The sequence below is a fragment of the Desarmillaria tabescens genome (assembly GCF_030435595.1).
Source record: "Desarmillaria tabescens strain CCBAS 213 chromosome Unknown EV420scaffold_5, whole genome shotgun sequence".
Lineage (NCBI taxonomy): Eukaryota > Fungi > Basidiomycota > Agaricomycetes > Agaricales > Physalacriaceae > Desarmillaria > Desarmillaria tabescens.
This window is the reverse complement of record NW_026848304.1, coordinates 830,799-849,023: the sequence shown is the minus strand read 5'-3', so window position 1 is coordinate 849,023 and position 18,225 is coordinate 830,799. Positions and strand designations below refer to the sequence as shown.

Below are 18,225 nucleotides of genomic sequence, written 5' to 3'. Positions count from 1 at the left end.
GACATTGTATTTATCCACCGTGTGTTATATTGACTGTTATCATTGCTTTCATACATGCATCTTAGAAGGCATCCTTGATGCCGGTACCAGCTGTTCCAATCCACAATCCATGGAAGCCCAAGGCAATCACGGCGTAAAGGTTCGCAAGGGATGAAATCCCATGCAAGTAACCAAACCGCCTATTCAACACTTTCATGTCCTCGGAGACCTACAGAAAGGATTCAGCATGAATCAACCGGCACTTGCATTGTAACGCACTCCGGGTTCGTTGTACGCTTTTCCTTCCTCTTTTTCCAGCTTGTGGCGCTGGAACATGGTCCTGAACAACACATCAAGGATGAGTCAATGGATCCTGTATCGTTTCACTCACTTGCTAGTCAGAGGACCCACAACAAAGTAGTTGAATCCTTGGGCCAGCGAGATAGATGCCAGAGCATATGCCTGTGCGACATCCACCACAAGGGGGCGCGTAATGTACGTTACGACATCCGGGTGGGAGTAGGTCCACAAACTCAAGAGACCAGACGATAATAAGATAGAAATGACAAAATAGATCGGGAATGTCTTGTGCTGCAGAGCACCAAATTGCTGTCGTGCTGGTGCCATAGACAGATTAGAAGACAGGAAGCCCTACGACTAGCTGGGGAGTGCTCACGCAAGGCCTTGAAGGCAATTACACCTTTGCGAGGTTGAGCTTCAGATCTGATTTTTGTAGAACGTCCTTACCACCAAAGAATGAAACCCAGATTGCTGTAAAATCCGTGAGACAATCGACGGAAGAGATAATCCCAATACTAACACATGCCAAAGAGCCAGGCATATCCTACAAGATACAATCCACTTGGAGAGGCTAGTTTCAAAACAGATTGGAATGTCAGAATCTCTACTTCGGCCATGGTGGTGTTGGTTACGAGGCCCAACAACGATCCGGCTCTTATATATTCTTGACCGGGGTACGGGTCCAGGTCTCGTTTCGATTGTCAGGTGCTACTAGTCAGCGTACAAGTACAAAAGCTTGCCATAAGCAAAATTACAACAGTTCGTGGATCACGGCGCCGTCCTATTCAATCCTTTACATACCCAATCCACCGAAAACAATTAGCTTCGTGTTCAGGTACTCATCTATGCCGTGGGGTCCGCCTTCTCTTCCGAGACCACTTTCCTTGACACCACCAAATGGAATGACAGCTTGGCTTATGAGACCGGTATTCGCACCAACCATTCCTACTTGTAACTTTTCGGCAACTCGCCACACTCTGCCCACGTCTCGAGAAAAGAAGTAGCCAGCAAGTCCGACATCTGTCGAATTCGCTAACTTCACCACTTCCTCCTCCGTTTCGAATTGTTGTAGTGCCGCTAAAGGACCAAACGTTTCTTCACTGTTCAGCATGGCGTTGGCGGGTACTTCAGATAAGACTGTGGGAAGGTAAAACGAGGTATCGGGAATGCCCTTGCCGCCTATCAGGACCTGAGCGCCTAATGACACGGCATCATTGACGTGACGCGCGACTTTCTCCGCGGCCCGAGCATGAATGAGTGGACCGTGGGTACTGAAAATGTCAATTAGGTTTGGAAGTCAAGGGTTATGGAGAGAATCTTACGTCTGCTCATCCAGACCATTTCCAACTTTGAAAGCAGCCACCTTTTCCGTCAGGCGTGATGCAAACTCCGCATAGGCGTTGGATTGCACGTAGATCCGATTAGCGCAAACGCATGTTTGACCACTGCCACGGAACTTGCAAAGGATCGCAGCTGGATGAAAGTGAGAACAGAGTTCTCGCGCAGAAATGAAAGAGTGATACCTTCGACAGCTTCTTCAATGTTAGCGTCGTCAAACACAATGAATGGTGCATTCCCTCCTGCTTCTATGGAGATTCTGAAAATATGTCAGCGTGCCAACCATTCGATGTAATTTATTTCCTACTTCTTCAATGTCGACGCAGCTAGCCCATAAATCAGTTTTGCAATAGGCGTTGAACCTGTGAAAGATATTTTTCTAATAGCCTGAAACAATGTTAAACGAGGGGTCGCGGTAACAAAGTCAAATATATATGGCACCTTATTCTCGCATAGCTCCCTCCCAACGGTAGCAACATTTTTCTCAGTAGTGACCATATTGACGACGCCGTCAGGAACACCGGCACGACGACAGAGCTGGAGTGACTATTGTTAGAAAACTAAGAAGACAATTAGAACTAGGGAATCACCTCTGCAATAGCGAGTGCCGAAAAGGGCGTTTCTGGTGGGGGCTTGATCACAGCCGTACATCCGGCAGCTAGAGCCGCGCCTAACTTTCGTGTGATCATAGCAGAAGGAAAGTTCCAGGGTGTAAGAATGGAGCTACAACGCTTGTCAACGTAGGAAATATCTCGGACTGTCGAATCACATACACGACACCTGTTAGTAGATTTTAGTACGCTCTAGTGGTAACCGGGATAGACGAAAAACTCACCGACTGGTTGCTTGATTACAAGATTTCTGATATTACTGCTGGCTGAAGGAATCTGTTCTGATTCAAATGTAAATGTGTCTTGACTTCAGATTCAACAGTAGGTCTTACCTCCGTACGCTCTCACAGCTTCCTCAGCTATTGAAGAATTGGATCATTGAATGAAGTAGGGACATCTTAGAATGCCTACCATACCACTACGGATGACATACTAAGTATGACAGAGGTGGAAATATGCAGACAATGACGAACCTCGATGAACGAAGCGCTGTAGGCGTTCTCACCCTAATAAATGACATCAGCCATGATGTTATTCATGAGACCACAAACGCACCTTTCCCTCCCTGAGTGGTTTCCCGTTTTCCAGGGTCTGTTCGTATTCGTTAGATACTCGAAAGTCTGATACAGGGTGCACACACAATTATCCTGCTCAAGTCATCGTGATGTTCTTGCATGAGCGTGAAGAGCTTCATCAGTATGTCGTGTCGATGCTGGTGAAGGATTGTAAGAGTCAGCAAGTGAGGATAAGGCATTTCGCTAACCTTGGCGGTAGTTTTGCTCCACGCAGGAAATGCCTTCGAAGCAGCCCCGATAGCTTCCATTGTTTCAGATAAACCCATCTCGGGGACTGTCCCGAGCACTTCGAGCGTAGCGGGATCTAAACGAGCTATATTAAGAGTTCGCGACGCGTACTGGACGACACTCACTAGTTACGCTGATAGTCGCTCCGTCTTTTGCATCAACCCATTTTCCATCCACGAATCCTTGCATTTTGATGAGACTGGAGTCTTTGAGACCAAACTGGAGGCAAGTATCGCGTCAGTCATTTTTCGCAGCGGGAATGTGTCACTCTTCGCACCGCAGAGGCCTGGGTGCTCGCCATCCTGAATTTGTGTCGGGACGCGGACGTAGTAGCACGAATGCTGAGAAGGGTGCGAGGTTGAGTGGCGATGAACGCCGTTAATCGAGAATGGGAAAGCATTGACTGAAGTGCGCTCAGCTGTCTCAAAAAGCAAGATGACCTTCCTGCTGACCTTCCGGCATCTTCCGGGCCGGTTTCGTTCCCACCCACGTCCCACCGGCATTTGACCGGCATGGTAATTTTCTCAGCCGCAGACAGACATAGCATAGTTATCGCGAGTTACATAGAAGAGAGCAAGCTTGATATCCCAGCGTCACCTCAATCCCAAAAAATTCAAATCTTCTCGTTTTTCTCTAAGACCTCAACCTCTTCCTTGGGAATTTCCTTCCCTTCTGGACCATTGTTATCTTCGACGCCCTGGTTTATCCCACTGCGTCTCGCATCCTTATCAGCAAGAAGTTTGATGGTTAAAATGATCATCTTGGTAGGAGAGTTCAGAATTGAATCAATGAAAAAAGATGTTATTACCAGTCCAGCTATCACAAAACCAAAAGTCGACGGGAAGCCACGACGGAAGCTTCAAACAGCATGAGAACTTTGTTATGGCATACATTATTCTTCTTACGTCGGGGACCTGCGATAGCCCTAATATTAGATGCAGGACGGTGCCAGAGAAGTCGGGAGCTTACATCGTCTGTGGGAAGATGACAATGGGAAGCCAAGCTGACACAGAGTACTGTACGCCATTCATAGAAGATATGGTGAGCGCACGTAGATCATCGTCTCCGGCCATAATTTCATTTGCCCAGGTGTAGAAAACGGCTGTCATCAACTGGACTCCCTACGTGCATCTTTAGAGACGAGCATAAGATCCATCAACAGACATATAGCATACGTTCGTCATGAAAGCAAACAGTATGAGCTCCCTCGATTTCGGCCAGAATGCGAGAATGCCGTTGGGTAGTAGCCCATAGCACTGAGTACGACAAAACCGCTAATTAGGAGGAGAGGACGCGTTATTCTGAATGCAACCTACCAAAGGTCCAAAAACGAAAGCAAAACGAGAACTTGTTAAGTCGCTTCCAAATCCCCATACGAAAATGCAGAAAGCTGAGATGAGCCTCGAACAGGAAAGTATGACATTTCGCTCAGCCACAGAATATCCGGCAGCCTCTAGATTGCTGGTCAACGCCTGAAGTCACAAAAAGGCATTACGCACTCATCCAGATGCTGAAATAATCTCCTGCTTGACAAGAAATGCCATAAACCACGTACCCCAGTACGAAGGCATACCACTCTTAATATCTATGAGCATGTCATATCGAGATAAGAATGAAGAACTAACTCCACGTCGTAAGCATCCTCTTAATCAGGGAGAATCTGAGCCTTCTCTCTCCAGCTTGAGACTTGTCGAGTTGAGAGGCATGCCAGACATACAAGAGAGATAGAATTATTGACCTTTCCCAACGCAATCGCTCTATCTAGAGCAAATTTCTTCTCCTCTTTCGTTAGGTAGAATGCCCGTGTATTCGAGGGCAAGTCAGGAAGGAAACATAGCACAGCGATCCCGCAAGGAACCGTCATACAACCACAGACTATATAAAGCCACCTTGAACGTAAGCGTCAGCTATAATTACAAGTGTGCACACATCGACTTGATACCTCCAGCCAGCTGATGAAGATGGAGGTCAAACTTCGGATTAGTATCGTTACCTCACACTAACCTATACCTTTGGCTCCGTTTAAAGTCTCATAAACGGCTGCCTGTAGATACCCTCCAAAAGAAGAGCCGAGAGATCCTTATCATGAGGATAAATGGGATTCAATTGATGATGCCGGAAAATAGACGCACCACACAAATGAAAGATAGCAATTCTTTTAGCCATTTCGTATTTGTTATACCACGATCCCATGAGGTCTGGGAATTTGTGAGTGAACCGCATGCATGGGATGTAAGGGAGGACATACACAAAATACAAGGGAAAAAGGGAGCTTCGAACATCCCTACGCAGAATCGGAAAGCGTACATGTAGTTTGAATGTCTCGCGCCGGCTTGAGCAAAAGTGAAGGCACCTAAAGGGCAAACTAAGCCTCTAAAATATCTACCACTTTAACCGGAAAGACGTGCCCCATCCAACCTCGCAGAAGAACAAAAAGTAGCTTGGTCTCACTCGAGTGACAATGACGGTACCGGGAATCTGGTGGATAAGGGCGTAAGTAACACATACAGCATCTTACAAGAGACGTATACTTGGAAAAGAGCATATGCGATTGTATAGCATATACCCATCTAGTGAAGACACGTCAAATGAGACCTTTAGAACGTCAAGTAACACCATACATAGGTATATTCATTTCCAACGATACTTAGATCTTCTTTCATGCTGCGGTAAGTAGGATTAAAGGATTCCCAGTCATACAGAGATACTTCACACACCCAGAAACGTACGCATTAGCCAGATTGGCTGAATCCAGATAACGCATGAAAAAGCCGAGGCATGACACGACGAGGATTCCAAAGTCAAGCTGAGAGTACAAGTGAGTCTTCGTGATCATTTGCGGTGGGACAAACTAAAGTCAAACCTTGCGGATCAACCTTCGTTCGAACGGGGTCTTCAGATAAGTATCTGAGTCCCAGACATAAGACAAAACTTTGTCCTTGAAAGTGGTAGGCTTTCGCGGTGCCTCATTGCCGGAAGGTAGGACAGCGGAGTATCCGTTCTCCATGACAGAAACGTAGGGTAACTAAATGCCTAGGGAGACATAAGAAGGGCAGTATTATATACTAGGCCTGAGGTAAGTGATGAGCATGCATTCATCAGAAATGACACTATGATAATGCAGAATGATCTTCTGGTTCTTTTCCTACGCGTGCCAGGCGGTAGAGATAGGGCATCCGGCTTGACAAACTTGACCTTGACCGGCCGCCGCACATTCAAAGACAATCTGTGGACGAGGAGAAAAACCAACGGGATCCCACAGCGGTATTTAACCTGAACTCCCTTTAAAAGCTTCACGCTAAGCGTTTGGATTCAGAGGCGATAAATACAACCCTGTGATCTATTGTGTGCATCTATCCGATAACGAGTTTGCCTTCTGCCTCATTGAATTCGTATGCGGGAATTTCCAGGTTAAGCTGGGGAGAAATGAGAGACACGAAAGAATTGTTGAGGGTTATTACTCACGGGGGCAGGTCCTTTACGAGCACGGCCAGCTGGAGGGAAACAGAATTAGCCAAGCACCAGTTACGAGTAGGAAACATACAAATGTCATAATGGGAACCATGGCAAGGACAGAACCTGGTAGGGGATGAATATCCGTCAAGCAAGGCCAGACAGATCATACGCACCATCCTCCGTAATCACCCGCTTCACCGATGGGCACACAACCTAGATGGGTGCAAACGCCCAACATAACCAGCCATTCGGGCTTTTTTGCACGGCTCTCATCACTCTCGGGGTCCCTAAAGCTCTTCCAGTCTTCCCTCCTGGCCTCCTCAATTTCTGCTTGTGTCCGGTGCCTGATAAATACAGGCTTGCCACGCCATTTGATGATGACGTTCTTGCCCTCGGGTATATTGCCAAGCTCGACCTCAACTTTGGCGAGCGCCAGAACATCGGCGGAGGCGGACATCGTGACGAGGAACTCGGAGACACTGGACTTGGCAACAGACGCGGAGAGAACACCTAGGGAACCGACCATGAAATAAGAAAAGGCGCGGTTCGTGTCGGTATTGGGTGCACGATAGTTGGAGAAATCAGGGACTTCAGGTGCATCTTTGACGACGGCAGAGGTATGAAGAAGACGCGGTTGGAAAGTAGTCGTGGGCGGAGCTACACAACCTGTTGGTAAAGAATACATTCGTTCAGAAAAAAATGCTCCTTACCATTGAAAAAAGTCTTGGAGATAAGACCAGACGATGACCTCGAAATACCGCCAGCCCATTTCAGAGGAGCATCAGACCGGGCGGCTTCACCATGGCCATGTCCGTCAGCGGGAGCCTTGGCAGCAAGGTTGACCAAAGGCGCCAAAGGAACGCCAGAAGCACGAGTGCGCACAGTGGGCGCGACGTTGAGAGCTTTTTTCACAGCGAAGGAGGCCATGAGAGACGGGATTAGACGCTGACAGCGACGGAGGAGGGTTGCTCTCTACGGGGTTTGCCGCACCTATCCGTGCATTCCGTCTTGTCCCGCCAAATATCATCAGGCACATACAATAATTCCTCCCCACATTTCTTACTTTTTATTTACATCTTTTACTCGTTCAACAAAAGGTATTGGCTATTACATAAATTATAAACATGAGTTTTCTGCTGTAATTTGGATATGCTGCGCCAGACATTGCAACACTTTGTCCTCAGGAAACCCAGGCAGCACTTCGTATCTTTGCTGGTCAAGAAATCTCCTCATGGCAGACGTGTAGTCGGTGATTAATCCATCCGCACCCCACATCAACAACTGCTGAGCAATATTCAACCGATTGACCTGTCTCCGTTTAGCATACAATCAGTGTCAGAGGAGACCTGAACTGGGCTTACTGTCCAGGGTTTGACCTCTCTACCAAGCGAATGGGATGTCGAGATCATCTCTTCAGTGGTGAAATATATAAAACCATCCTTGTTTGGGTCCTCTACAGGTGAATTATCCGAAACATCAGACGGCGAAAGAATGTCAGCGTCGATGGCATCAGCGGCCCTTGCTACCCTTTCACCCTGTGTCGCACCCCGAAAAGAGTCCAGATTCAGGCCTGCTAACCACGCAGAGGCATTATTATCGGCGCCAACCGCTGTTCCTCTACGAGTTCATCAGTAATGTCTCGCATAGATTGAAACAGAACAACTTACGAAGAGATAAGCGCAGCAGTCGTAATTGCCGAATTTTTTGACTTCATGCCAATGAGTGTTCTCCAATCAAAACTTTGATACTAAAGCAGGATTCAAGAAAATGTAGAACATCGAATCCGAGTACTCACTGTGATAGAGTAGAGGTAGGGACTTTTGGCAAAAGCAGCGTATTGATATTCCACAAAGTCATCGACTGAACGAGTCCGGTTGGGGTAATCAGCGTCAATCTTGGATTCGATATTAAAGAGCATTCTATGCTCCGTATCCACGCAGTCAACAAAGTCAAATAACTCTTCGAGAGTAGACAGTTTCGTTCCAGGATAAGTGAGTTGTTGGGCTAGGCTGTGACAATGAATTCTATCCAAAAAAAAACAGAAGAGTATCAAACTCACGGAAACCATCCAGCCTTTGAGAACCACAGTCCAATGTTTTAAGCTGCGCGAGGGTGAGATTGGCAATGTATTTCCCAACGTAAGGGTAGTCCCAATCGCCTTCAAACTGGGAACAATGTCAGTGATTTCACGTCCAGCAAGCCTTTGGCTTACCGCTGGTGCCGTATCTAGACACTTTTCTGCGACAATATTCTCATCATGCCAGACAATCACGGTTCCGTCCTGAATTAAGTCAGTTCATACTTTGAAATGTACGGCAAACGTTCACCCACCTTGGTAATGCCATTGTCCAATTCCAAAGTTTTGGCACCATGGATCAGTCCCCTGGCATAACGATGAAGAAAAGAATTTTTCACTCTACAAGAAACTCACCAAGCAAAACTGGGAAGCGTGCTTTCTACAGTTTCTCCTCTACCGCCACGATGGGACTGCAACAAGGAATCGATCAATAACTAGCTTCACCGATACAGACCAAAATTTCTTACTTGAAGATCAAAAACCGTCGGATTCTGATCCCGAAGAGGCAACGCACAAAGACTAGATCGAATTTGAAACGATAGAAGTAGTAAACTGAACCACAGCATAGTCTGACACTGGAATGAAGAGGAGGACGAGGCGGAACAGATCGCGATGTACCGCAGAGGGATCTCTAGCTTTATAAACATGCTGCTGATGCAGTAGGCGCCACTTGGACCCCTTGACATACACGAACGTTCATGGCTTGAGGACTGGATTTATGCTAGAATTGGAACATCGGCGTGGAAAAATACCGTTGAACCAGGATTGCGGTCCGTGATAAAAGTAGGAATTGCATTGCTGGAGGCTACGGTGTGATTAGTTGCAACATGGTCGAATTTGGCAAAGCTTGTTGAGAAGGGCTACCTTGCTAGTGGTCAACTCGCACTGGAGTAAAATAGGCATTGACTTCACAGGACAGCCTCCGTGCTGCTGATGAAAATGCTGCATCCGTCTGTACAGCGCCATGACACCTAAGTGGATGACGGTTACGCAACCCACGAACGTGCCCCAGCGGCGATTGAAGTCCACCAGCATCCAATGTTACCGTCACGTTCGCACATTTTTCATCGAAAGGATCAAAATGTCTGCAGTGGCTCGCAAGGCGAGCCTGACAGCAAAGACAGTGGAATTTCCGTACATGCTCTGTTAGTCAGTATCGAACAAGAACTTGAGTAATGAAATGTTCGGCAGTTAGACATAAAAATGCATCATTTATTAGACGCTGAATCAGATTCCTTTGTCGAAGGTTGTTCGTCTGTCTTCGCATTCGGCAGTCCTAGGTTTCTCCAATCGTCTCGGTCCATGAGACCCCTGCAAATTGGGTCAAGATGAGCTGCGTGACACGTAGATGCGCAAGCTTACTTGTCCATCCGACAGCTCAAGTAATTCCTACTCAAGTCACGACACGGTGTGGAATTGCTACCATTGCTCTTTAAGCATTGCATATAGAGAATCATCTTCTCCTTGCATTCCCCTGGATTTTCGTTTTCCATTGTCAGTCGTAGGAAGATAGCATTCTATTAAACCAACCATAGTGATCCAAAGGAAAAGATCCACGCTGGGGAGGTGTAGGCTTGAAGCCGAGATCAAGCGATGGTGGTCGTCCAAATGACATTTTTGTGGGGCGTGGGAACTTACATCTCAGGCAATCGGCCCTATCAAGACCACATCAGTCATATAGAGCAGCTCATTGGCTAGAACGAGAAAAGTTTGAGAGAATAAATACCATACTTGTCAGTAATCTATCGAGCACATACACGGATGCTTCGTGTATAACAGTGGAATCAACAGGTATTTGCACAATTACAGTAGACGTCCGACAACGTTTCCAACCACCCCATCAGCGTGCCAGCTAGTGAAGTAATGATATCTTCTCGTCCGTGAAGAAGCTGCAAGTGACCCATCAACGACGCTCCCCAATCGCTGCTCATCTCTTTCTTGCCTTGCCTTTGCCTTTGCCTTTGCCCTTCACCCGTCCTTCACCAGTATACTCCGAGTCGGAGGAATCGTCATTCGAGTCTGAATCTCCATCTTTCTCCTCAGCGGAAGGCTTGTCCCCGCTTGGGCTTAACGTTGCAGCCTGACCATGATCCCACATCGACGAGGACACCGTATCTGGAGTCAAATGCACGCCGGCTAATCGACTCCCTTTCAGCATGACAATCTCCTTCAACCACCCATTTTCTCTTCTGAGGTCAGCGGCTTCTTTCTCCAACTCTTCTGCGCGCCCAGTAAGGTCTGACACAGATCTTTCAAGATTGAGGGTTTTTTGCTTCTTTTTGATCCTAAATCGAGCTGAAGGCAAGCATCTTAGCTTGTGCACAGGAATAAAAGGTCTTATTTCGCTTTACCTGAAGCCGCTGTGTTTCGTTTGCGTTTGTCGTCAGCGCCACCTTCTAGAGAGTCTGTATCTGGGGGAGAAGCTGCAGGACGAGTAGCAGTCGATGAGGAGGCTGCCGATTGTGTTGGTGTCCCCTGAGGAGGAGGTACATGGTAGTAGTTTGACTGAGACATCTGGTCGTAAAAGTAAGGCAACATATGTGGCGGGAATCCTGCGCTGGGATTTTGATTAGGGAATAAGCCACCGGAAGAAGGGGATTGTTGTTGAGGCCACGGCACATTCGGGAACTGTTGCGCCTGACTTTGTTGAAGAGCTCCGAGTAAATGCAACGGTATCCCTGGGGGAAGACTTCCTTGAAGATTTGGGGGAGGATATCTCTGGCCTTGGACGACTTGCAAGGCCTGCAAGAGCGCAACAACGGACGGATCCAGTGGTCCATTGACTTGATGGGAGTTGGAAGACGCAGCAAACTGAGCAAGGAGCACTGCGTCCTGAAGGTCCTGGGAAGGGTATTTTTCAGCATCGTGACAATCCAAGAATAGGCTGCTGTCCTTACCCTAGTGTTATTATCTCGTGAGCCAGACGCGCCCGGCGGAGAACGTGATCTTTGGGGATTAGAAGAAGAGGGATCAGAGGAGCTGCCAGAATTTTTCTCGTCCATATCGAAAGAAAATATCAAATTCTTCCAGCGGTCCAATTCAGTTTGAATGGAATCCAAGGCAGAGGAGCTGTCTGATGCGTCGGAGACTGGGCTTTTCAGGGAAAAGAGCATGACCAGAGATAGTACGTCAACGAGTGACCAGCATAGCAGAGTAGAAGGAGTTCTGTGTCCATTGGAGCAATGTTTAGCGATTCGCAATAGATTCACAAGATTGCGACAGCCAAATAACGCAACCTCGCGAATAGCCGATTCGAGTTTTCTAGGAGGTATGGTACCAAAACACACATAATGTGCATGTCCATGGAGAGGGGGTGAATGGATACAGTCGAAAAAACAAGTATTCGATGCCGTACGGACTTGTACTTCATATAAAGTAGGGAATTCCGAATACCTCTGGTGCCTTCGAAGGCGATCGCCGCATGACTATCCCCATTTGGACTGCTTACTGTAGCTTACATGAGCAACGCGTGTATTACGCGTCGATCTGGTGACAGGCCTGAGTAGGGACCACCATCTCAGTGCTATTACTCCTTCTCTTCTCTACTTACCATGGTGCGTTCACCATGCTACACCCTGGAATATTACTTACTGTTCTTTAGCTTCTCAGGATTCGTTCAAAAGATGGAAATTTTCGCTTCGAGTTCCAACCAACAGCCGACATCACTGAATTGCTGAACAAGGTCAGTGTTTGGATATGGTTTCCATACGATCTAACACTGTCTTTACAAAGATACTGGAGACGTCGTCCGATGCAGATCCACAGACTATCACCGTGTCGAATCAACCTCGCGGCAATGACGTACCGATCCTGACTTTGAAGGGGCGGACTTTGAAGAACATCGGCCTCAAGTGTGTATATGATATTCATTGCTTCGATTTCAGCTTTCTCACAACTTACCCTCAGTCACGGCGATCTCATCTTTGTGAATTACCAAGCCAAGGCAGCGGCGTCCACGGCTGCAGAAACACCAATACAAAGTGCTCAAACCAGCTACCAGCTGAAGTCGAGTGAGAAAAGACCTTGGGAAACAGTTCAAGAGGATTCCGTTGATGTCTATTGGCGCTCTCATGACGGTAAAATTCCAAGAGGACGTGATACCCAGTTTTGTAAACATGGTGCCAGAGGCATGTGCGACTACTGTATGCCCCTCGAGCCTTACGATGCAGCGTATCACAAGGAGCATGCTATCAAGCATCTTTCCTACCATGCCTATCTGCAGAAAATAACCCCGAAAACGACGCCTTCTGCAGCTTCGTCTTTACCGTCTCTCAGCCCGCTCTCTTACAAGGTGAAGACACCATGCTCAACAGGTGCACATCTTCCGTGGCCTTCTGGAATATGTACCTATTGTCAGCCTTCCGCCATAACTCTTCAATCTCAGCCTTTTCGGATGGTCGACCATCTCGAGATCGCTTCTATGGACATTGTGGATAGATTTCTCCAGGCGTGGCGAATGACGGGGTTACAACGCTTCGGATGGATGATTGGCCGTTACGAGCCATATGATAAGGTGCCCATGGGAATCAAGGCTGTCGTGGAGGCTATCTATGAACCACCCCAAGAAGGCGAGTTGGATGGTTTGACCCTCGGTCTACCTTGGGAAGAGGAAACCCGTATCAAAGAGCTCTCGGCTTCTGCGACCACTCCGCTAACTGTTGTTGGGTATATCTTTACCGACCTTGATCCAACGGAGGAGGATCGAACGAAGAACGTATATAAGAGACACCCAGGCTCCTTTTACCTATCCTCACTAGAAACAATATTTGCGGCCACGATGCAAAATTCCAATCAGACACCATCTAAATCTTCGCCTACTGGTCGATTTTCGTCGCGCTTGGTGACGGCAGTATTGACTGGAACGGAAGATGGACAGGTTGACGTTTCTGCATACCAGGTCTCCGCACAAGCCGAGGCCATGGTTGAGGCTGACATGATCGAGGCTAGTGTCGATCCTGGTATAGTCAGAGTTAAAGAAGAGGATCGAAGTCAAGAAACAGCTCGATATGTTCCTGACGTTTTTTTTTCTTACAAGAACGAATACGGATTGGAGGTCAAAAAGAGCGCCAAACCAGCCTTTCCCGTGGAATATCTTTTGGTCAATGTGAGTCTTTACGGTTTTAGTCTAAAATGTAATTAACGGCTTGGAACTCAGGTGACACACGGGTTCCCGCAAAACCCGTCCCCAATGTTCCAATCGACTCAATTCAAGATTGAGAACCGACCTGGATTGGAAGATCAACAAATAGAACACGTTCTTTCTACCCTCCATTCGTTGGGTGCCCCAGATATCTCCGATAGTAAACACTTACAACCAGGCCGAGCCCACAAAACATTCGAGTTAGCTAAATGGCTAAGTGATTGGCATCTGGTCGCTTTTTTAGGTACAACCCAGCTCTTTTCACCGGTAAGTCATGAGACTTTACTTTCCAGCATGTCTGACACACGATTAAGGAGGATATGAAGATACTCATGCGTACTGTAACCTCACCCACCTTGCTGGAGGACGTCAGCCAGTTGGACCCTTTATTGACCACCGAGGGCTGGCATACCCTCATGACGTTTACACGGGAGAGCGCTCGTAAGTTAATATTGCATTACATGCAAATGAAGGTGCTCATAACACTTTTCCAGCTCGACCGAACATCGCTTCAACACCTGCCGCAATGGATGAAGACATCCCGCAGGACGTGTTGGACCAAATTGCGGCCGCAGAGGCTGCTTCAGGGGAAGACAGCGGAAGAGGATCTGGGCATGTAAGCAGTACTAGAACCTGTCCCCATTGTACGTTTGAAAACGATCATGGGGGCACAGACTGTGAAGTCTGCGGATTACCATTGTAAATGTATGATTATTGCGATTTTTGTCACGTTTGCTTGAATTGTGACACCCTTTTTGCGTATTTTCGGTCTGCTCCAGATTTTGACTGGATCCTACCTTCACCTCAACGTACTCCATCCCTCTGCTTGGTCTTGGGTCTGTTCTTTGCCTGCGCTGCTTGTCGGTATTCTAGTTTTTACCGGTTACCTTGAGGCGAGCAGGGTCCGGTACTGCGCTGCCAAAAATACAAAGACGCTTCCGAATCTGGTGCAATGAATTTGACTGCATGACTGCATTGTCTATTGGAACAGGTAGCAGTGTTCCAGAAAATAGGAAAAAACTCCCACTCGCATAACCATGTTCCCGGGTCTCCGAGAACTAACGGCAGCCTCGTGTTCACCGCGTTTTCTCAAGCTGATATCTATCGATACTTGATTTCTCCTCACCAACCTCGTCTCGATGGGCTCTTACGACGATTACAATCGCCATGGGGGATTTTATCGTCCTGTCAAGGACTTGTTGACCCCTTGGACGCCATCACCTCTTAGGCCAGCTGTGCCTTTGCCTTCTGAACAATCACCCCAAACACCTTTGAAGATCCCTCCGGTACCGCCATATATTATCAAAACACGTTACTATGACGTGAGAGCTCATGAGCGCAGCTGGCTCGTTCGTATGATTAGACATATATTGCGTGAGTTCACGTCGCCATCACAAGGAAGACGATGCTGACCAGCCTGTAGGACTCGACTACAAAGTCGTTAAACGAAAAATTCCCATGTACCACCCCTTGGAGCTCGATCCGCCAGCACCAAAGCACCCTTCTGTTCCTTTATCCGATTGGAAAGCATGGGGATACTACGCTTGGCCCAACGTTAACGGCGGATTTGTCTGCAACCAATGTTCGTTTGCAGTTGTCTTCCTTATCCCGCTGAAAATTTCTTATCAGTAGATGAATACAGCCCCAGCTCCCCAGATATCGGTGGAAATTGACCCGATAGAAATGTACAATGCGCTACAGAGTTCTAGTAAGGATCTACGTTCAGAGTTGTCATGTTGCTCACGATCTTTCTGATCAGAGGGTGGGCACCATCCCGAGCGATGGATCCCAGGTCAGCGACTTCCCGGGCTCCCTCCTCGACCGACGAGGTGGAAACGGCCCCAACGAGGTGCACCACTTCCCTTTCCCTGGGAGTGCGAGCTCAATCCGTGGCTTATACACTATAAGAATAGCATTGCTGCTATATTCTGGGACATCACTGCTAGCGTCGAAATAATGATGATGAATCTTGACCACAGTGTCGTTATCCTTGGTACGCCAGACAGAGCCCAACCCGCGACATGGCCCTTTGTCACACACCTGTACATAAATGCGATCATGGTCAATGGCGAGTACTTGGATAACTGGCCCATCATGGTCATCAACTTGAACGGTGTTTGTTGTGGCGACGTCTTTGTCGGGATATACGATACCTTCCAGCAGTATGTCACCGGAGAAGAGTACGATAGCTGGCCTGCAGAAGTGCAGGCGGCGGCTGAAAGCACGCATCGAATCCGACGTGATAAGGATCTCGAACACAATGAGGAAACGGCTCTGCGCCGATGTGACTATTTTGGGCGCCATCACTTTTTCAATGGACTGGAGCTTAATCCCAACAGGCAGGGATGGATCTTACACTTGGTACAGTCCCGTTTTGATACAATGTAGGCTGTTCCAATTCTTCAAGTTGTATGTTTGGTATTACGATGCTGTTATTTCTGTCCTCAATAACTATCAATAGTCGTCGTTACTTATGCTCGGTATAGTGGAAGTCCTTTGTTCTTATTCTACAAAGAGTCTTTAGCATCCGTGTTTCCGTTCATAACATAGCTGGTAATTACATTTCTGGTGTGGTATTATACCCCCGGTCCAATCTCGGTTTAAGTTAAAAAGAGTCACTCAGTGGCCGGTTAAACCTACACTTATTTACTTCCATACCGAATAACAAAAGGAAAAAAAAATGGCAGGTGTCTAGGATGTGAATATCCACCAACCAGCAAAAGCCAAGCCGAAGATGATACCAAGAGCCCGAGCGACGATAACAATGACCAATGCCTTTCTGATAGCGGCATAGAACGTGCTCAACGCAGAACCCGACCAATTTATTCTAATGCGATGATAAGGTCAACTGACGACAAAAGTGAATGAAGCGACCCCTTACCTCCTGTCATTGTTGTTGCCGGATCGCACACTATCCTCCCATCCACGGATAACTTCACGATAACGTTTACCAAATAGCCTTGGAAGAAGTCATGAGAGCGCCCCTATGCATACTAATTCATGCAACGCACCAAATCCAGAAATTAACGTCAGGATACGAGAATCGGGGGAACACACTGGCTAGACTTGGAGCAACAACTTCCATGCGCATACCGGGGACATCGCTTTGGTAAGGCAGGTACATGACAGGGGAGAGTGGAGAAGAGCGACCTTTCTCAACATTTATTTCGGGGTCGTGAATGCTCTTTGAGGAAGGAGTGGGGAGAATCATGTATGACATCAAATCAAGCGTCATACCGAGAGAGAGTCCCCAAAGTTTGAGAATATGAGGAGGATGGGGCGACGATGCCTGGCCCAAGACGATTGCTGGAAACTCCATGCTGCCAATTAAGACACGAACAAGGAGGCGGAGTGCTTTTGAATGCTTGGGGGCGAGACGAGAAGCAGCATCGACAGTGACAGTGGACCACTTGGGCGGAGGATGAGCAGAAACGAGAGATGCCAAGGGTATCCAGTGGAGGGTGGTAGACGGGGCAGGGTCTGGAGTGGGGGAATGGGGGGAAACTTGAAGAAAGACGAAAGGAGAAAGAATCATTAGCAGCCGTTTTCCGAGCGAGGTCGTAATTTCACGGTCATCCAATTGGCCAATGCAGATATAGTCGCGTTCTGCAAGATCTATACCTATCTCTTCCCATGTTTGGCGAAGGGCTAAAAAGGGTCAGTTTTTGCTGGACGTTGTACGACGGTGTACGCACCAGTATAAGCACCACCCTCATCATCTGGCTCTGTTCTACCACCAGGGAACGCGACATGAGCCTCCTTGGGAGGCACGGTTCCGTCGTCATTCACAGGATTGTCTCGTCGTAGGAAGAGAATTTCTGGTTGGGCGTTGGGGTCATTTACCCAGTCTAGCTGAAAGAATTCAGATAGTTGGGGAGGCGCGGTGGAGGTCGTCGGAGCACTGTAGTTTGGTGCAGGAACGACGCGAATGACAATGGCGACTGCGGCGCGACGTGGTTCTACATAAAGTGAGCAACAGGGCGTAGTGACACGTAAAAGACATACGAGTCGGCGGCGAGGCGATAATTCGGGGCGGAGTCGAGCGAATGCGATGAAGGGCGCGAGAAAGCAGAGGAACGACGGAGACCGGTTTGTCTGGGAAGGGTGAGCAGTAGAACGGCGACGACGGCGAACGAAGGGGCTTACCAGACATGACGGCAAAAGGAAAAGAACAAGTCTCGTTAATTCTTCCCCAACCGATCGTAAATTTTGTTGATGACGCAATTTCCCACACTCTGGTCTGGGTCAAGAATCCAATGTCAGCCTGAGTTCCACAAAGTGGATCCCCCCCCACTTATGATGCTCGACATTCCCCTCGAGCTCATTTCGCATCGTGGAACACTTGCTGGGCCGTTCTAGACTTGTCTTGTCTTCACTTCGTACAAATGTGTCTGGATTCTGTCTATCAAAACTTATATTCCTCGGACACGGGGGCCACCGCGTGTTTTTCATGCCTTTGCGGCATTCTCGCCCCGGCTATTTCTTCAAACATATACAACGAATCTATTCATCTTTCTGTCA

At 47.8% G+C, this 18,225-nt stretch overlaps 10 protein-coding genes across 10 annotated transcripts; 2 read left to right on the top strand and 8 right to left on the bottom strand.

Moving 5' to 3' along the window:
* Window positions 1-22: 22 nt before the first annotated feature.
* EV420DRAFT_948972 (uncharacterized protein) lies at window positions 23-984 on the bottom strand. The gene is made up of 6 exons (XM_060484103.1): window positions 800-984; window positions 727-750; window positions 656-679; window positions 371-596; window positions 259-319; window positions 23-208 (listed from the first exon to the last, which is right to left on the bottom strand). The coding sequence occupies exons 1-6, from the start codon at window positions 894-896 to the stop codon at window positions 62-64; spliced, it is 579 nt and encodes a 192-aa protein (XP_060336305.1). The 5' UTR covers window positions 897-984; the 3' UTR covers window positions 23-61.
* Window positions 955-3,473, bottom strand: EV420DRAFT_1513577 (succinate-semialdehyde dehydrogenase). Its single transcript, XM_060471741.1, has 15 exons — window positions 3,309-3,473; window positions 3,157-3,250; window positions 2,992-3,107; window positions 2,869-2,940; window positions 2,784-2,819; window positions 2,702-2,734; window positions 2,640-2,646; window positions 2,561-2,587; window positions 2,440-2,509; window positions 2,208-2,340; window positions 2,059-2,154; window positions 1,925-2,004; window positions 1,803-1,876; window positions 1,602-1,752; window positions 955-1,550 (listed from the first exon to the last, which is right to left on the bottom strand). Exons 1-15 carry the CDS (start codon window positions 3,429-3,431, stop codon window positions 1,073-1,075), a joined length of 1,590 nt encoding a protein of 529 aa, XP_060336304.1. The 5' UTR covers window positions 3,432-3,473; the 3' UTR covers window positions 955-1,072.
* A 95-nt stretch (window positions 3,474-3,568) lies between these two features.
* On the bottom strand, window positions 3,569-5,695 carry EV420DRAFT_1513574 (major facilitator superfamily domain-containing protein). The gene is made up of 15 exons (XM_060471740.1): window positions 5,653-5,695; window positions 5,563-5,601; window positions 5,280-5,509; window positions 5,164-5,229; window positions 5,036-5,110; window positions 4,974-4,983; window positions 4,770-4,920; window positions 4,657-4,717; window positions 4,531-4,608; window positions 4,348-4,484; window positions 4,207-4,287; window positions 4,001-4,152; window positions 3,937-3,945; window positions 3,840-3,888; window positions 3,569-3,791 (listed from the first exon to the last, which is right to left on the bottom strand). Exons 3-15 carry the CDS (start codon window positions 5,338-5,340, stop codon window positions 3,645-3,647), a joined length of 1,077 nt encoding a protein of 358 aa, XP_060336303.1. The 5' UTR covers window positions 5,341-5,509; window positions 5,563-5,601; window positions 5,653-5,695; the 3' UTR covers window positions 3,569-3,644.
* A 615-nt stretch (window positions 5,696-6,310) lies between these two features.
* EV420DRAFT_1327492 (Rieske [2Fe-2S] iron-sulfur domain-containing protein) lies at window positions 6,311-7,471 on the bottom strand. Its single transcript, XM_060468771.1, has 5 exons — window positions 7,198-7,471; window positions 6,661-7,144; window positions 6,576-6,610; window positions 6,497-6,525; window positions 6,311-6,447 (listed from the first exon to the last, which is right to left on the bottom strand). Exons 1-5 carry the CDS (start codon window positions 7,412-7,414, stop codon window positions 6,385-6,387), a joined length of 828 nt encoding a protein of 275 aa, XP_060336302.1. The 5' UTR covers window positions 7,415-7,471; the 3' UTR covers window positions 6,311-6,384.
* A 132-nt stretch (window positions 7,472-7,603) lies between these two features.
* EV420DRAFT_1475437 (PLC-like phosphodiesterase) lies at window positions 7,604-9,211 on the bottom strand (the record flags this gene model as incomplete). The annotated part of the gene is made up of 9 exons (XM_060469277.1): window positions 7,604-7,795; window positions 7,849-8,104; window positions 8,155-8,234; window positions 8,283-8,491; window positions 8,547-8,652; window positions 8,700-8,768; window positions 8,819-8,870; window positions 8,919-8,974; window positions 9,032-9,211. The coding sequence occupies 9 exons, from the start codon at window positions 9,209-9,211 to the stop codon at window positions 7,604-7,606; spliced, it is 1,200 nt and encodes a 399-aa protein (XP_060336301.1).
* A 711-nt stretch (window positions 9,212-9,922) lies between these two features.
* On the bottom strand, window positions 9,923-10,179 carry EV420DRAFT_1262284 (uncharacterized protein; the record flags this gene model as incomplete). Its single annotated transcript, XM_060467113.1, has 2 exons — window positions 9,923-10,038; window positions 10,095-10,179. The coding sequence occupies 2 exons, from the start codon at window positions 10,177-10,179 to the stop codon at window positions 9,923-9,925; spliced, it is 201 nt and encodes a 66-aa protein (XP_060336300.1).
* A 47-nt stretch (window positions 10,180-10,226) lies between these two features.
* Window positions 10,227-11,934, bottom strand: EV420DRAFT_1513561 (uncharacterized protein). Its single transcript, XM_060471739.1, has 3 exons — window positions 11,462-11,934; window positions 10,916-11,405; window positions 10,227-10,859 (listed from the first exon to the last, which is right to left on the bottom strand). Exons 1-3 carry the CDS (start codon window positions 11,675-11,677, stop codon window positions 10,492-10,494), a joined length of 1,074 nt encoding a protein of 357 aa, XP_060336299.1. The 5' UTR covers window positions 11,678-11,934; the 3' UTR covers window positions 10,227-10,491.
* Window positions 11,935-12,066: 132 nt separating this feature from the next.
* On the top strand, window positions 12,067-14,409 carry EV420DRAFT_1513560 (NPL4 family-domain-containing protein; the record flags this gene model as incomplete). Its single annotated transcript, XM_060471738.1, has 7 exons — window positions 12,067-12,118; window positions 12,166-12,246; window positions 12,297-12,415; window positions 12,471-13,668; window positions 13,720-13,971; window positions 14,019-14,145; window positions 14,199-14,409. The coding sequence occupies exons 1-7, from the start codon at window positions 12,116-12,118 to the stop codon at window positions 14,405-14,407; spliced, it is 1,989 nt and encodes a 662-aa protein (XP_060336298.1). The 5' UTR covers window positions 12,067-12,115.
* Window positions 14,410-14,478: 69 nt separating this feature from the next.
* On the top strand, window positions 14,479-16,211 carry EV420DRAFT_1513557 (uncharacterized protein). Its single transcript, XM_060471737.1, has 4 exons — window positions 14,479-15,078; window positions 15,128-15,286; window positions 15,347-15,412; window positions 15,464-16,211. Exons 1-4 carry the CDS (start codon window positions 14,844-14,846, stop codon window positions 16,090-16,092), a joined length of 1,089 nt encoding a protein of 362 aa, XP_060336297.1. The 5' UTR covers window positions 14,479-14,843; the 3' UTR covers window positions 16,093-16,211.
* Window positions 16,202-17,895, bottom strand: EV420DRAFT_948796 (uncharacterized protein). The gene is made up of 6 exons (XM_060484102.1): window positions 17,851-17,895; window positions 17,710-17,799; window positions 17,400-17,663; window positions 16,716-17,352; window positions 16,586-16,663; window positions 16,202-16,531 (listed from the first exon to the last, which is right to left on the bottom strand). Exons 1-6 carry the CDS (start codon window positions 17,855-17,857, stop codon window positions 16,396-16,398), a joined length of 1,212 nt encoding a protein of 403 aa, XP_060336296.1. The 5' UTR covers window positions 17,858-17,895; the 3' UTR covers window positions 16,202-16,395.
* Window positions 17,896-18,225: the final 330 nt, after the last annotated feature.

Coding starts and splice junctions, on each gene's coding strand:
- EV420DRAFT_948796 (XM_060484102.1), bottom strand. Junction 17,664..17,709: donor TATCGCCTCGCCGCCGACTC/GTATGTCTTTTA, acceptor CACTTTATGTAG/AACCACGTCGCGCCGCAGTC. Junction 17,353..17,399: donor TGAGGGTGGTGCTTATACTG/GTGCGTACACCG, acceptor GACCCTTTTTAG/CCCTTCGCCAAACATGGGAA.
- EV420DRAFT_1327492 (XM_060468771.1), bottom strand. CDS start 7,414: ATGGCCTCCTTCGCTGTGAAAAAAGCTCTCAACGTCGCGCCCACTGTG. Junction 6,611..6,660: donor GCGGGTGATTACGGAGGATG/GTGCGTATGATC, acceptor ATCCCCTACCAG/GTTCTGTCCTTGCCATGGTT. Junction 6,526..6,575: donor TGGTTCCCATTATGACATTT/GTATGTTTCCTA, acceptor GTTTCCCTCCAG/CTGGCCGTGCTCGTAAAGGA.
- EV420DRAFT_948972 (XM_060484103.1), bottom strand. CDS start 896: ATGGCCGAAGTAGAGATTCTGACATTCCAATCTGTTTTGAAACTAGCC. Junction 751..799: donor TGCCTGGCTCTTTGGCATGT/GTTAGTATTGGG, acceptor CGGATTTTACAG/CAATCTGGGTTTCATTCTTT. Junction 209..258: donor AAGCGTACAACGAACCCGGA/GTGCGTTACAAT, acceptor TCCTTTCTGTAG/GTCTCCGAGGACATGAAAGT.
- EV420DRAFT_1513574 (XM_060471740.1), bottom strand. CDS start 5,340: ATGTACGCTTTCCGATTCTGCGTAGGGATGTTCGAAGCTCCCTTTTTC. Junction 4,718..4,769: donor GAGCGATTGCGTTGGGAAAG/GTCAATAATTCT, acceptor CAACTCGACAAG/TCTCAAGCTGGAGAGAGAAG. Junction 3,792..3,839: donor GTTTTGTGATAGCTGGACTG/GTAATAACATCT, acceptor TCTCCTACCAAG/ATGATCATTTTAACCATCAA.
- EV420DRAFT_1513561 (XM_060471739.1), bottom strand. CDS start 11,677: ATGCTCTTTTCCCTGAAAAGCCCAGTCTCCGACGCATCAGACAGCTCC. Junction 11,406..11,461: donor CACGAGATAATAACACTAGG/GTAAGGACAGCA, acceptor TACCCTTCCCAG/GACCTTCAGGACGCAGTGCT. Junction 10,860..10,915: donor ACGAAACACAGCGGCTTCAG/GTAAAGCGAAAT, acceptor GCTTGCCTTCAG/CTCGATTTAGGATCAAAAAG.
- EV420DRAFT_1513557 (XM_060471737.1), top strand. CDS start 14,844: ATGGGCTCTTACGACGATTACAATCGCCATGGGGGATTTTATCGTCCT. Junction 15,079..15,127: donor TATGATTAGACATATATTGC/GTGAGTTCACGT, acceptor ACCAGCCTGTAG/GACTCGACTACAAAGTCGTT. Junction 15,287..15,346: donor CGGATTTGTCTGCAACCAAT/GTTCGTTTGCAG, acceptor AGATGAATACAG/CCCCAGCTCCCCAGATATCG.
- EV420DRAFT_1513577 (XM_060471741.1), bottom strand. CDS start 3,431: ATGCTTTCCCATTCTCGATTAACGGCGTTCATCGCCACTCAACCTCGC. Junction 2,735..2,783: donor AACCACTCAGGGAGGGAAAG/GTGCGTTTGTGG, acceptor GTCATTTATTAG/GGTGAGAACGCCTACAGCGC. Junction 2,005..2,058: donor GGGAGCTATGCGAGAATAAG/GTGCCATATATA, acceptor ACATTGTTTCAG/GCTATTAGAAAAATATCTTT.